General features: G+C 42.5%; 1 protein-coding gene across 3 annotated transcripts in view; it reads right to left on the bottom strand.

The window, feature by feature from the left end:
* nfia (nuclear factor I/A) overlaps positions 1 to 8,860 on the bottom strand; it is a 161,478-nt gene extending 152,618 nt beyond the window's left edge. For all 3 annotated transcript variants that reach the window (XM_068707826.1, XM_068707827.1, XM_068707828.1), the window contains exon 1: positions 8,543 to 8,860. In XM_068707826.1, coding sequence (XP_068563927.1) covers positions 8,543 to 8,638 — 96 coding nt within the window. In that variant the 5' untranslated portion in view covers positions 8,639 to 8,860. The remainder of the gene's footprint in view (positions 1 to 8,542) is intronic.
* Between the last annotated feature and the right edge of the window lie 4,299 nt (positions 8,861 to 13,159).

Below are 13,159 nucleotides of genomic sequence, written 5' to 3'. Positions count from 1 at the left end.
TGGAGCCTTCCAGCAACTTGAATCAATCGATCTCGTCGTGTCTCATTTGGAATGATAATACACCTGAATTAATGATGCAGCAGCGTGCGTGCGTGCGTGCGTGCGTGCGTGCGTGCGTGCGTGCGTGCGTGCGTGCGTGCGTGCGTGCGTGCGTGCGTGCGTGCGTGCGTGTGTGTGTGTTACAGAGAGAGAGAGTGAGTATCTTGTATCTGTGTTCGCCTCGGTTGGGTCGAGTTGATGGCGAGGCGTCAGCAGCAGGTCAGAGGCCAGAGAGGCAGACGATCCTCTGGATACAGTAATGCGCTCACACACCTTTAGCTCTGCTTGTTTACATCAATGAAGTCTTTTAAAACCTTAAAAATGAGCGATCATTGCGATTCTTATATGATATCTTTATATGATATATTTTTATATTCTCCCAGTGATGTGGCTACCATTGATTGGTCACTGACTCAATCATCTGTGGCTTTTTTTAAATAAATTTCTAAGGGAATTTAGGGGTTGAAGAGTTTACATTTTCCAATTAAAATGAACTAATACAATTTTATAGGCTGATTTCAGTCACTGAATATATTCAAATTTTTCAAAGTCATAATTGACCTCCATATAAACTATGAACACTCACATAAATTCTCAGATAAAAAGTAAATAACCTAACCCTAACCCGTCAACATGACGATGCCTCCATGACACACAGCCAGCTCCGTGAACGAACGCTTCTTCAGTTCGCTGTGGAAGAGCTCGACAGGTTCGGCACGGCGCCCTGACCTCAACCCCCATCCGACACCTTTGGGATGAACCTGAAACGCTGACTGTGAGCCAAACCTCATCGCCCCAAACATCAGTGATGCTCTTAGCGTCTGAATGGGAGCGAATCCACCGCGGCAAGTTCACGACGTTACACCGTCACACACAGCTCCATCGTTCAGGTAAGAAAGTGAACTTTTAGTTGAACAGGTGGATAACAACGTCAACGCTTCACCTTAGATTTAGAGAACTGAAAATCCCAACTCTACAAAGCTAAGACTGTAGGGAATAAAACGTCAGAGTCTTCCTTCACGGCTGAGGCCTCCTCCCCGGGTCGGCCGGGTTTCCCCCTGCAGTTCGCCTCGGGCTCAGCTTTCCCTCGCTAAGTCCAGCAGCACAGCAGCGGATATTACAGCCCCGAGCCTCGGCTCACTTATTGGACCGAAGAGCGAGAAATAAAGGAGCTGCGGAGTGGAGCGCTCTCTGCTCTCTCCGGTGTCACAGGGAGAAAACAGAGCAGCGGTCAAGTCCTCCTGCTTGTGAACACATTCTACACTTCTGTCCAATCCTGAGAGCCTCTCCGACTGATTCAATGGAGAAAGTAAAAGCTGTCTGGTTCAGACATCCAATCAGCCCACATGGACAGAGTGTAGTTTCATTTTATCTGAGGTTAACATCTTTTGTTTATTAACATACACCGTGAAGAACTTTGACTACACAGGAAAGGGAAGGAGCAGTGAAGGAAGGAGAGATAAAGAAAGAATGGAAAGAAAAGAGAAAAAGGAAAGAAAAATAAAGATAAAGAGGGAAAGGAAAAGATTAAAGGAAGGAAAGAAAGGTAAAGACTAAATACAAGATAAAAAGGAAGGCAAAGCAAAAAAGAGACAAAAAAAAGGAAAGGAAGAGGGAAGTAAAGATAAAAAGGAGGTGACAAATGTAAGGAAAAGAAACAAAAGATACAATGAGAGGAAAGGATAGATACAAGTAGAAGAAAGTGGAAGAGAAGGAAAATAGAATGGGACGACAAAGGGACAAAGGAGGGAAGGCAAAGAGAAAGGAAAGAAGGACAGAAAGGAAAGGGAAGATAAAATGTAATGAGACATGAAAGCATATGAAAGAGGAGAAAAGACTGAAGGAAAGAAAGTTTAAAAAAAGAAAAGAAAGGAACAGCAAGTAAAGATAAAAGGACAGGAAATGTGTAAGGAAAGGAAACAAAAGATACAAGGAAGGGGAAAAGAGATCCGTAAAGATGAAGACAAGGAAAAGAAACGAATGACAAAAAGGGTTAGATTGAAAGGAACCATGAAGGAAAAGGAAGGAGGAAAGATGTCAGGAAAGGTAAAAGGTGAGTGGAGGAGTGAGTCATGTCCGTCAGTCGGCGACAGCCTGAGACACAACAGGGGACTCGAGGACTCGATGTGTCCTCACACTTTTCCACGCCACGGGAGGACGAGAGACTGCCAGGACGAACGGACACACACACACACACACACACACAGAGAGACAGAGAGACAGAGAGAGAGAGAGAGAGAGAGAGAGAGAGAGAGAGAGAGAAGGGGGCGAGCGAGAGCACGCCGTGGACTCAGGAAGTTCAAGCAGACAATTCTAATCCCCCAATTTCCTCCTCTCTAATCATCTCTGCCGCTCGTGGCCGTCTCCAAAATTGGAAACATCTTCTCCACACTATGACACTCCCTCTGAAACACACACACACACACACACACACACACACACACACACACACACACACACACACACAACCTTCCGGTGTCGTCTCAGTGTGGACGCAGCGGTGCTGAAAAGGTAAAATTAGTGTGAAATGTGACTCATTTCCATCAGCTGATCAAACTATGAGTAACAGGAAGGTCGGGTCGCTTCATTTTAAAGGACCAGTTTGACATTTTGCTCGTCCTCTCAGATGACAATATCCCCTCAAAGCTTATGTGTCAGAGAGGACGGCTCTTTCCATGCTTTTATTTTGTAGAAAGTCCTCTTAACAATTATTTAGTTTTGCGCGTGGAGAACAAAAACTGTTAAAAAAACGGTTCAACCGGACCAGTTGAATAAGAACGGAAGAAATCAGCAGTCATTGGTGAAAGAAACAGGAAGCTTCGCATCAAAATGTGTGCAGATTTAAACAGCTTCCTGCTTCGCTGTTTTCACAATAATGCAGCCTGAAAGCAGCTGGAATGAACCGGCAACGTGTTGCTTTAGTAAAGCTCTTCTTGAAACTTCGCAACACAAACCGAAAGTCTACGGTCCAAAGAAAAACGTGCTGACTCGATATTTTGAGCCACCGTTGTGGTTCAGGGTCACCGACGCTTTTCTGACCTGGAAAACAAAATTCTAATTCCAAGTTCTAAAACTATTTAAAGTCATCTGGTGTCTAAAGTAAACTGTTTGTTATCTCTAAGAAGAGAAGACAAATATCAATACAACAGCCTATTCCAAAGTTTCTCACCGGTGTTGTGGGAGCAGGAAACGTTTAGCTTAGCTTAGCTTAGCGAGCTGGAGCTAGCTCCATCAGAACAGATACACTTCCCATCCTTGTGGAACGAGTGAAATAGAAATAAAAATGAGGAGTAATTATGGTTTTTGCTGCGATTGGCTTCCACTTCACGTCTGTCTCCAAAGTTTAGACACTTTTCGTTCCTGGTTCTCTGCAGAAAGTTTAGCCAAGTTCCGAGATAATTATTATAACCTTTTTTACGTTGAACCGGCCACGTAGCTCGTTTCAGGTCCATTTTACGCACTCGACTACATTTGTTACGCTACGCGTTGGGCCGCCAAATCACGAATGACCTACACTGAATACTGTGCTTGAACGCATCCTGTGGAGACACTAGAGCACTGAGGCTGCTGCTCTGCTTCGCTGGCACCGTTTGGGACAGGAATAAAGCACTTTGAACTCATTTTCCTCTTTTGCACTGTGAACAATAAAAATATGGATTTTCTACTTCTAGGTTGCCGCCTCACACTTTTAAGTTAATCTTCAGCCCACAAACTTCTCCCAGATGTCTGTGTCTCCCCTGCTGGTTTCTGCTCTGCCGTGTTTCCCCCTCGGGTTTTCCTCCAGCGAGCTCATTAATGTTTCGTGTCCGTCAAGACTCTCGGGAGCAGTCCTGGCCCCTCCTGCGAGAGTCCGGCTAACGAACCGGACCTCACACAGACACGGAGCCGAGCCGCCGCCTCCACACGTCCAGAACAGTTCAGGAGGGAAGACTCAGATACAGGGAGGCCAACCAGGAGCGCTTGTGATCATTAGAACGTTCAGGCGAGTCCAAGGTTTATCTTGAGATTTCATGCGGACGAACACGCTGAACATTTCTGACGCTATAACCTGCGAACAACACAGACGATTTCTGTCAACTATAAGATTCACCAGCTAATATTCACTCTGTTATTAACGGATCAGCAGGTGATTCTTTCCGAATGCTGAACAAACAAAAGCAGCAACCAAAAACTCTGCGACAGACTCCAGCTTCGGTTCCCCCTTGAAATGTTCCGTCCTCCAGACTAAACCACATCACCTTCAACTGCTCAGTTAATGTGAGAGAACGATGGTGGTCCTGATTAAAAGAAAGGCATAAAACTGAAAAGGCACAGAGGCCTCTGACTCTTTACTGACCCACTCACACATCCACACATCCATCCCACCAACCCGGTGGGTAAATATGAATATGAACAACGGTGAAAGTGACGAGCTGCGTTTGAAGGCAGCGTAAATATATAAAACGCTCAGCACTACCACACGTGGCGTGTACCTTGGAGTCGTTCAGGGGTTTCATTAAGACTGAACAGAAAGGAGACATGTACAAAAACTAATAAAGACAATCATTATTATTAATATTATTTTAATGTGCCAACACACTGGACATAGCAAGAGGGAGAGAGAGTGTGTTTAGGGGTGGGGGGGGCTCTCTCTGATAAATGGATTACGGGGCCATCACTTGTAGTGGTGCAGAAATCCCATTAACCCCTGTGGTGAACGAATGCAATCCACACACACACACACACACACACACACACACACACACACACACACACACACACACACACACACACACACACACACACACACACACACACACACACACACACACACACACACACACACACACACACACTATTCTCAGATCAGTTGGTTTTGTTGTTTGTCGTCTTCAAACCTTTTAAATAGTTTTACATTAAGAGTCCTCAGGAGCTCCACATGCATCACATGACAATTCAGACGCCATGTATATTTTTGAAATATAAAATAAAAAAACAATTCTAATTTTATGAGGCACAAATCTCCCGTTATGCTAAGGAACGCAGCTCGATTATTATTATTATTTATTATAGTGTCGTTGACCGTGTGTCTCCTGGGCCCTCTAACGTCACACTGTGGCATTAATTGTTAATATTAATAAGATCTGATTACACTGGAGTGTGTTTACTGTAGCTCGGCTGCAGACGGCTCGGCGGCACGTTTCACAGCCATTTTACTGTAAGCCGGAAAATCCGGGGGCAACATATACACAAACTGGCAGCGATTCAACTGTGATTATTAATGCGTTTCATTTTAATATAATTGTACTGGATGTGTAGCGATGCAGAGAGGCAGGAAAGCATAGAGGCATTAACTGTAAATGTTAAGACGTGTCGATGTGAACTGAATAAAATGTTAAAAACTAAAACAGACTGAGGAAATGAGAAAATAAAGAAATTAAGAAAGAAATTAAGAAAATGTGTATATATCAGAGAAATTATCCATACAAATTTAAATGTGAATCACATGGTTGCAATAAAACCCGCATTACTATTTATATATATATAAAAAATATATATATATATATTAAATATATATATATATATATTAAATATATATATATATATATATATTAAATATATATATATATATTAAATATATATATATATATATATATATATTAAATATATATATATATATATTAAATATATATATATATATATATATATATATATATATATATTTATTTTTTTATTTTTTTATAGAAGTATATTTTGGAAAAAAACAGCACGGAAAAACTAAGTTACAATGCGAATAGTGTGAAAATTAAAATGTCAGATGTATTAGAATGACACTTTATATTTGTAATGATATTTAAAAGCATGCAAAATGTTATTCTTTATGGTTTTGAATGCAAGTGAGCCTGGATTTCAAAACTGCTTCCATTTGGGACCATTAATATCAACACAAATATTAATAAATCACTTGAAGAAAACAAATTAAATCAACAAACAGCAGTTTTTACTGCACAGTTATTGGAATAAAAAAATAATTTAAATATAAATGAGATGAAAAAACTAAAATCCATTAAAACTCTAAATCTAAAACAACGATCCGTTTCCCTGAAACGAGCCGACATAAATCATTACAGCTGCTTTTTTTCCCTGACTTTAAGCAGATAATCCTCTTTGTGCTTTCAGCCACTTTAACCTTCTCTGCTGCTTCAGACCGTGATGCTGAAGCCCGGACGGATTTATGTCCGACTAATTACCCCGCTATGATCATTTAGCAGAGGAGCAGCAGTGACGTCTCAATAGAACTATCAAACTGTTCAGAACGGGGTTCTTTATGACTGATAAAGAGTTTCTTTATTAGTATTTAATTTGAGAGAATTTTATTGCACAGATCCCTTTTTTTTGTCGGAAAAGATTTTAGATTTTACATGCAATAAATATGAAATTCATATTTCCTGAAATCTTTTTTAATGGTAAAGTCATTTTTGATGCGGCAGTATATTTGTGTATAATATTCAGAAAGTCCATAATTTTCCATGAAGCTTTAAAAATGTAAGAAGTATAAATAACCAGAACAATACAAGTCTAGACTACTTAACTGACACCCTAAGAGAATTTTTCAATTAAAAATAAGAAGAAGAAAAAAACAAAAAGTATAAATGTATGGTTTATAGCGCCTTCAGAAGTTCAGATCTGTGACGTGTTAAATTCTTTACACATAAAATCATCACTTCTGCAGTTTAATTTCATTTACGTCCTATGTGAGAGACATTATGTGACAGAGACACAACAAATTCACTTCAACAACAATTCAGTCTGAAAAGACACACTGTTTCCACGGTGACGCCTTAAATTATAATTATTTGGGGCTCAAATTCACTAAAAAAAGTCACATCATAACTGTCAAACAATCTTTAACCTGCAAACAACACAACGGAAAAATCAATGCCTTAAACTGTAGTTTGTTTTTATCGGAGTGCACATAACTGATTGATCACCATCAGATCAGATATTAATTATCTTTCATGAAGGGATAAAAATCACAAAACAAAAGTGATCATTTTCAAAATTAAATTCTCCTGCAGCCGAGCCGGCCGGCACACTCAGACCTCCTGCCTGCCCACACACACACACACACACACACACACACACACACACACACACACACACACACACACACACACACACACACACACACACCTCGGACCCTAAGCAACAGCGGCCAGCAGAGTAACATCCACAGGCTGCCCGCCGCTGTTGGTGCTTACGGTGATGGGCTGCACGGAGAAAGTGTGTTCTGTGTGTGATTAGGGAAACTGGGGACTGGGGGGGGGAAGGGGGGACGGGTGTGTGGTGGTTTTGATTTGACCGAGAGGAATTCACAAAGTTCACGGTCCTGTTACGGAGAGGATAAAGCCGCCTTTGTCTCTTTGGCAACACAAACTCTTTTCTTTTTTTTCTTTTAAATCGAGGTGGAGGAGGAGAGGAACCTGCAGCGTCCGTGCACCAACACTGAACCGCGGCATCAGTCCGTGGTCAGAAAGTGTTAAATGTAACGGGGACGGTATTAATGAGCTGTCCTCTAACGAACTCTTTTGGCACTGGGAGCCCTTTCATCTCTCCGGCTCATTTGGAACGAGCCGGCCACAATAGACTATTGTGAACCATCAAAAAAAAAAACCTCTCCCTCCAACCCCCTCCTCGTCTCTCAGCGGAGTCACCAAAACTGCCCCTTAACCCCCGTCTGTCTGCCAGCTTCTCTCCCTGCTTGGACCCCTGTGCGCCCCCCCCCCCCCCCCCCTTCATTCTCCACTTCAGCCACCACAGCAGCGACGGGGGTGTCAAAGGTCGGCTGGCCTCGCTGACCACGACAAGCTGCTTAATGTGGCCCCGGCACTTCAGCCGGGGCGTCCCGGGACCACCACCGCTGAGACGGGTGTGAGTGTGAGGGAGTTAGGGGGGATTGGGGAGGGGGAGGGCGTTTGTTCCCTGGTGCGATTGTAATTGCAACGGCGGAGAAGATGTGTCGGAGCTCCGGAGCCGAGCGACGGCATTTTGTCGGAGACCAAAAAAAAAGAGAAAAGAAGCAGAAGTTTCCTTGTTTAATTAGATGGAGCGAGAGCAAAGGATGACGCGAGGAGGATCGGCAGAAGAAGGACAGAAGGACCCCCCCCCCCCCTCCCCCCCTCCGCTTCCACGCCGGTCCGCGGCTGCAGACCTGAGCTGGCACCCGTCTGCTAACGGGACGAGACAAGAGAGGGGAGCACAGCGAGGGAGGGGGAGCGATGGAGAAACGGGGACGCCGACAGATAAAAAACAAAAAAAAAAAACAACAAACAATCCGAGCGGGTCACGAAAATCAATAAAACACAAAGCTGCTGCCGTGTGGTGCGGCGTTTCTGAGAGCCACAAGAAGAAGGAGGAAGAGGAGGAGAGCATGTTCCTCTTTTAGTTGAAGAAAAGGGGAGGAAGGGGAAGAAAGCGAAGAAGAAAGAAAAAAGAAAAAAAAGAAAATGTTGTGCCAACTTACCATCCACCAGGTCCTGGCTGAGATGTCGTAGCAGAGCTGCCATTTGATGGAGCCTTCCGTGGTTTTCCCTGCCATTACGCTGTCAGCAAGCTTCATCTGATGCGAGCGCGCTCACCGGAGATAAGACACCTAATTGAGAAAACATTTGCACTGGCATGTTGGGCAACATGTAGCCCGCTCCATACCATATGGAATCATGGGTAAAAAAAAAAAAAAAAAAAAAAAAAAAGCTCCTTGACAATGAACCAATCTCATTCAGACCCCGTGGCAAGGTGAGCGGCAGTCATCTGCTCAGAGAGGGAAAACACACACCCCCTTACACACACACACACACACACACACACACACAGCACACACAGCGGAGCAGAATGATGAGCCTTTTTTCCGCATCGCAGTACGCCTCGGGTCGCTTCTCTCTTCTTTTTTTCTTTTTTTTCTCCTCCTCGGGTATAATTAGGGCTTGTTCTTCATTATCATCGTCACCAGGAGCAGAAGATGAAGAAGAGGAAGAGGAAGAGGCAGCCCGGGCTAAACTGAACTTACTCCAAACAACTTCTACTGCTTTTTGTTATGGTCACTTTAATGGGACGGAGGCAGGTAGAGAGAGAGACAGAGACAGAGACAGAGAGAGAGAGAGAGAGAGAGAGAGAGAGAGAGGGCTGAAGCTCCACAGGGCGATCAGTCCTCTGGACACATGGAACTGCTTACTACACTATCATGCTATGTTTTGTTTTGGGTTTCCATCCCCCCCCCCCCCACCCCCACCCCCACCCCTTCTCCCTGAATCCCTCCATCCCTCATCCAGCAGAAAAACTTGTGTGTTATGGCATAAATACCTCCCGACTGAAGGATCCGGTGGAAGCTCGGAGAGAGTGAATGCCGTCCATGAAGGGGTGGACTGACGCTGCCCGCCGGACGCTGCCCGCCTGAAAAGCACCACACACACACATCTCCATCAGTAAGTCTGCTTTTCAAACCTCACTCACAGTTTACATTAGTGTCTCGAGAAGAAGAAGAAGAAGTAGCAAAACAAACTTCTTCTTTAAAAGTAAAAGTACATGCAGGTAAATAAAAGTACTCTTTTGGCTCCCGTTAGTGTTACCTAATGAAACAGGACTAACCTGCTGGTGGAGATGGAGCTGGTTTAACCACTTTGTTGGGTAGCTGCTGAGTAACTTGTGATCGTGAATGTAGTGGAGAAAAATGAAAATATTTATTTATGTAATAGATTCATGGGTCAGTTATGAGGAGAGTACATCCCAAAGTACTTTTTGAAGGATAAATCTATGTTTTATATTATTTTAGATTTTAGTCAGATAAGCAAAAGTATTTTTTTAAGTGATTTCTTGCATTTCATTACAGTCAGATTCCATTTAAATAAATCATAATGTTTGTATTCCACACTAAGTAACCATGGTCTCGGGTCAGTTAATCTAAATCTCACTAATAATTTGAAAATATTGTTCCAGATGTTCCGCTACCTCTTTCCAAACAGTAAGTGGTGAAATGTGCAGTAAAGGAGTCTTCCTATAATTAAAAAAGAAAGAAAATATACATATGTAGCTTAAAGGCAAAACAAAAGTGGTTATTTTCAATGGCTTTCTGATCTTTAAAGCATTAATTAATTATTTAATATTCAATAATATTTTAGTTACAACTTTTGTATCTCTTTATATTGTAACTGAAACGTGTTATACAATATTTCCTCCTGAAAAGTACAAGTATAAAGTAGCATAACATTAGTAAAGTACAAGTACCTAGAGCTGTACTTAATAATCAGACGTGAGTAAATGTAGGTAGTAACAACCCACTACTGATATCTGAGAGTTAAAACTAGAATTATTATTGTTTTGCATATGAATTATTTGGAAATGTAATTTATTTGGCCACTTTTTGATTCACATCATCATTTAACTCCTTTAACCCTCCCATTTTAAAATGTCACCTCAGTGTGCATATTGGGAAATATTTGTGTATAAAATAACGCACAACACATCTAGAGCATCTTCATGTATGTCTTCGGTTTCAATTTTCTTTTATTCCAAATATGTCTAGGTGTATTCATATTTGGAATATTAGGACTGTAAGTAGGTCATACAGTGAAGGAAAACATGTTTTGTTTAAAAGAAGAAAAATGTTACAAAGGAGACTAAAGGGTAAACAGCAGGGTCAAAACATGTCTTTACTGTATTATTCATAATGTTTATATTTGTATACTATTACTGTCCAGGGAAAAATACCTTAAAAATCCACCTAGTTTTCAATACACCTACCATAGAAATATCTTTAACAGGATCAACCACCCTATAATATTTCATGTGCAATATGACCTTCTGCAGATCTCTTTTTTTAAATTGTTTGTGAAAAAGCAGTTAAAATGTAGATGAATTAAAAAGGGTTCATTGACAGTCGTAAAGTTGTATTTTCCCTACACAGAATCTAGCCTGTGAATGCAGCGCTGTTTTACAGCTAACCACTGGATGTTTTAGATTTGAGAGGCTTTCATAAGATAATTTGTGGTTGGAAGTTTTTCATCTCAAACAGAAGCACGAGATCCTTTTAAAACCAACAATGGAATGATATGAGTTTGTTTTCTTTCCTCCCCTCAGACCAGATAAAAGCAGCGGGGCTCATCCAAAGCAGCAGCAGCAGCGGCCCCATCATGTCGCACATCAACAAACATGTGCTGTAACCTGTAAGATAATTTCACTGCCTGTTGTGCTGAAGTTTGGGGGGGGGGGGGTGAAGGGGTAATAAAGGGCTCGGGGGTCTGTGAAGCTCAAGTTCCTAATCAGAGGGGGAATACCTGGACCAGAGCAGAGCCGCCATCAAACAGTTCTCCCATTGTGGCGGCCAAACAGAGGAATGCGATTCAGCCGGAGATACGGAGGGACGTTCGGGTTGTCGGTGGGGGGGGGGGGGGTAAGGTACACCAGGCCAGGAGGTGAGGAACGGGGGAGGGAGGGTGGGGGTTTTGGAGTGAGCATGTGATCAACTGAAGAACCATTTGAGCCAATGGACAGCAGTGATGCCAGACCACGTAAAAAGGTGCTCAACTCTCAACAATTTTAGCTACAAAAAACCCCCAACCTGAACATAAAGGTTTTAGATGCTAACGTGAACCGTTAGTTAACACAAGCTAAACAGTTTAAACTACTAAAATAAGCCGTTAGCTTAACTGAACCATTTCATTATGATAAAATAAAAAACATTTGCTAACTTGAACAACATTTATCGTCTTAAAGCAATTTAATTCAGGTTTTAAAACTATCAGCTTTTATTAAAACAGCTGTTTTCTAGGAGTTTTCTTAGCTAGTCTAAAATATTAGCTAATTATGAATAGTTTTCACCGCTATATTCAAATATTAGCAACTAAGATTGGCTACAAAATTAGCTGTTGAGCTGAGCTTTTAAGCTGCTAGAATTGACCGTTAGCTAACTTGAACGTAACTACTTCAACTGCTGAAGTAAATCAACAGGAACGAAAGCGGCTAATGAGTAACTAGCTGATTGACTGAACTTTAGCCAACACGAACTAAACTCTTTGAAAGTGTACAATGTGTATGATGTGTTAGATTTAGCCAGACATTTTTCATGCCATTTTTACTCAGTAGTAGGTCTTACTGCTAGCATCAACGCTTGCATGAGGCATTTTACAAGTTGCTTTTTCTCATCTACTCTTGTTCGCCATTCGGGAGAGGGGAATACAGTTTTTCGGGGGGGGGGGGGGGGGGGGGGGCAGTTACCAGTTACACACACTTTTACATTTATGTAACTGCTTTGGGCTGAGTTCTCAATGTAAACAGAGAAACAACATATCTAGTTATACACCTTTTGTATCAGAATTAAAATCGGTTCAGGAAGATTAAGAGGACTAAGAAGTAGACCTGCCAAGAGGACTTGTCAATACGTCAGTTGTCCATGTACATTATGGTAGTTTGTTTATTGGACTAAGTCCAAAGTGGAAGAAACTAGAAAACGATTGCACGCTGCCAGGAGACTACTTAGCCGGGAGTAGCGCATGGGACGGCCTTTCCGTTAACGGTTAGGTCAAATTCAGCCAGAGCAAACCCCAGCACCGGAAACTGCCTCGACTCCACGCCACGTTCAGCAAACTTTGCGTTGCTGCCGTTACACCCAGCGCCCCACCAGCCGCTGTGACTCCCGGCGTTGAGGTTTTTTGCTGGCTGCCAAGCTAAAGCTCCGTCCCCCCGGAGCAGCTGCATGCTTTCTTCCGGGAGAAGCATTACCCGGTGGCGGAGAGGACGAAACAAAACACGAGGCATTCCCTCGTCTCTGCCAAACCGGAGCCAAGCCAATAAACAAACTATGAAAGCGCACACGGACCGCACATCTCCCGGTTAGTGGCAGTAGGCAGTTATCACAGAGACGGCTAACGTAAACTATAGGCCACACGTGAAGATTGTAAGATAGCAGTGTGATTTGACCGGCTCTCAGAGTTTTAGTGTGTTCTTGCCCTGTTGTTATTTAGCTGGCTTATTTTCTTTCATAACTCTTGGCTGTATTGAGATTCTATGGAACCAGTAGGAGAGGTAGCTACACAGTGCACCTTTTAATAAACTATCTATAGAAGGAACTTTTATACGATGACAAATG

Source organism: Cebidichthys violaceus, unplaced genomic scaffold (genome assembly GCF_023349555.1).
Source record: "Cebidichthys violaceus isolate CVI_PGR_0920_01 unplaced genomic scaffold, fCebVio1.0.p SCAF_13, whole genome shotgun sequence".
Lineage (NCBI taxonomy): Eukaryota > Metazoa > Chordata > Actinopteri > Perciformes > Stichaeidae > Cebidichthys > Cebidichthys violaceus.
Note: the sequence above shows the minus strand (reverse complement) of the source record. Positions and strands in the feature narration are given on the sequence as shown.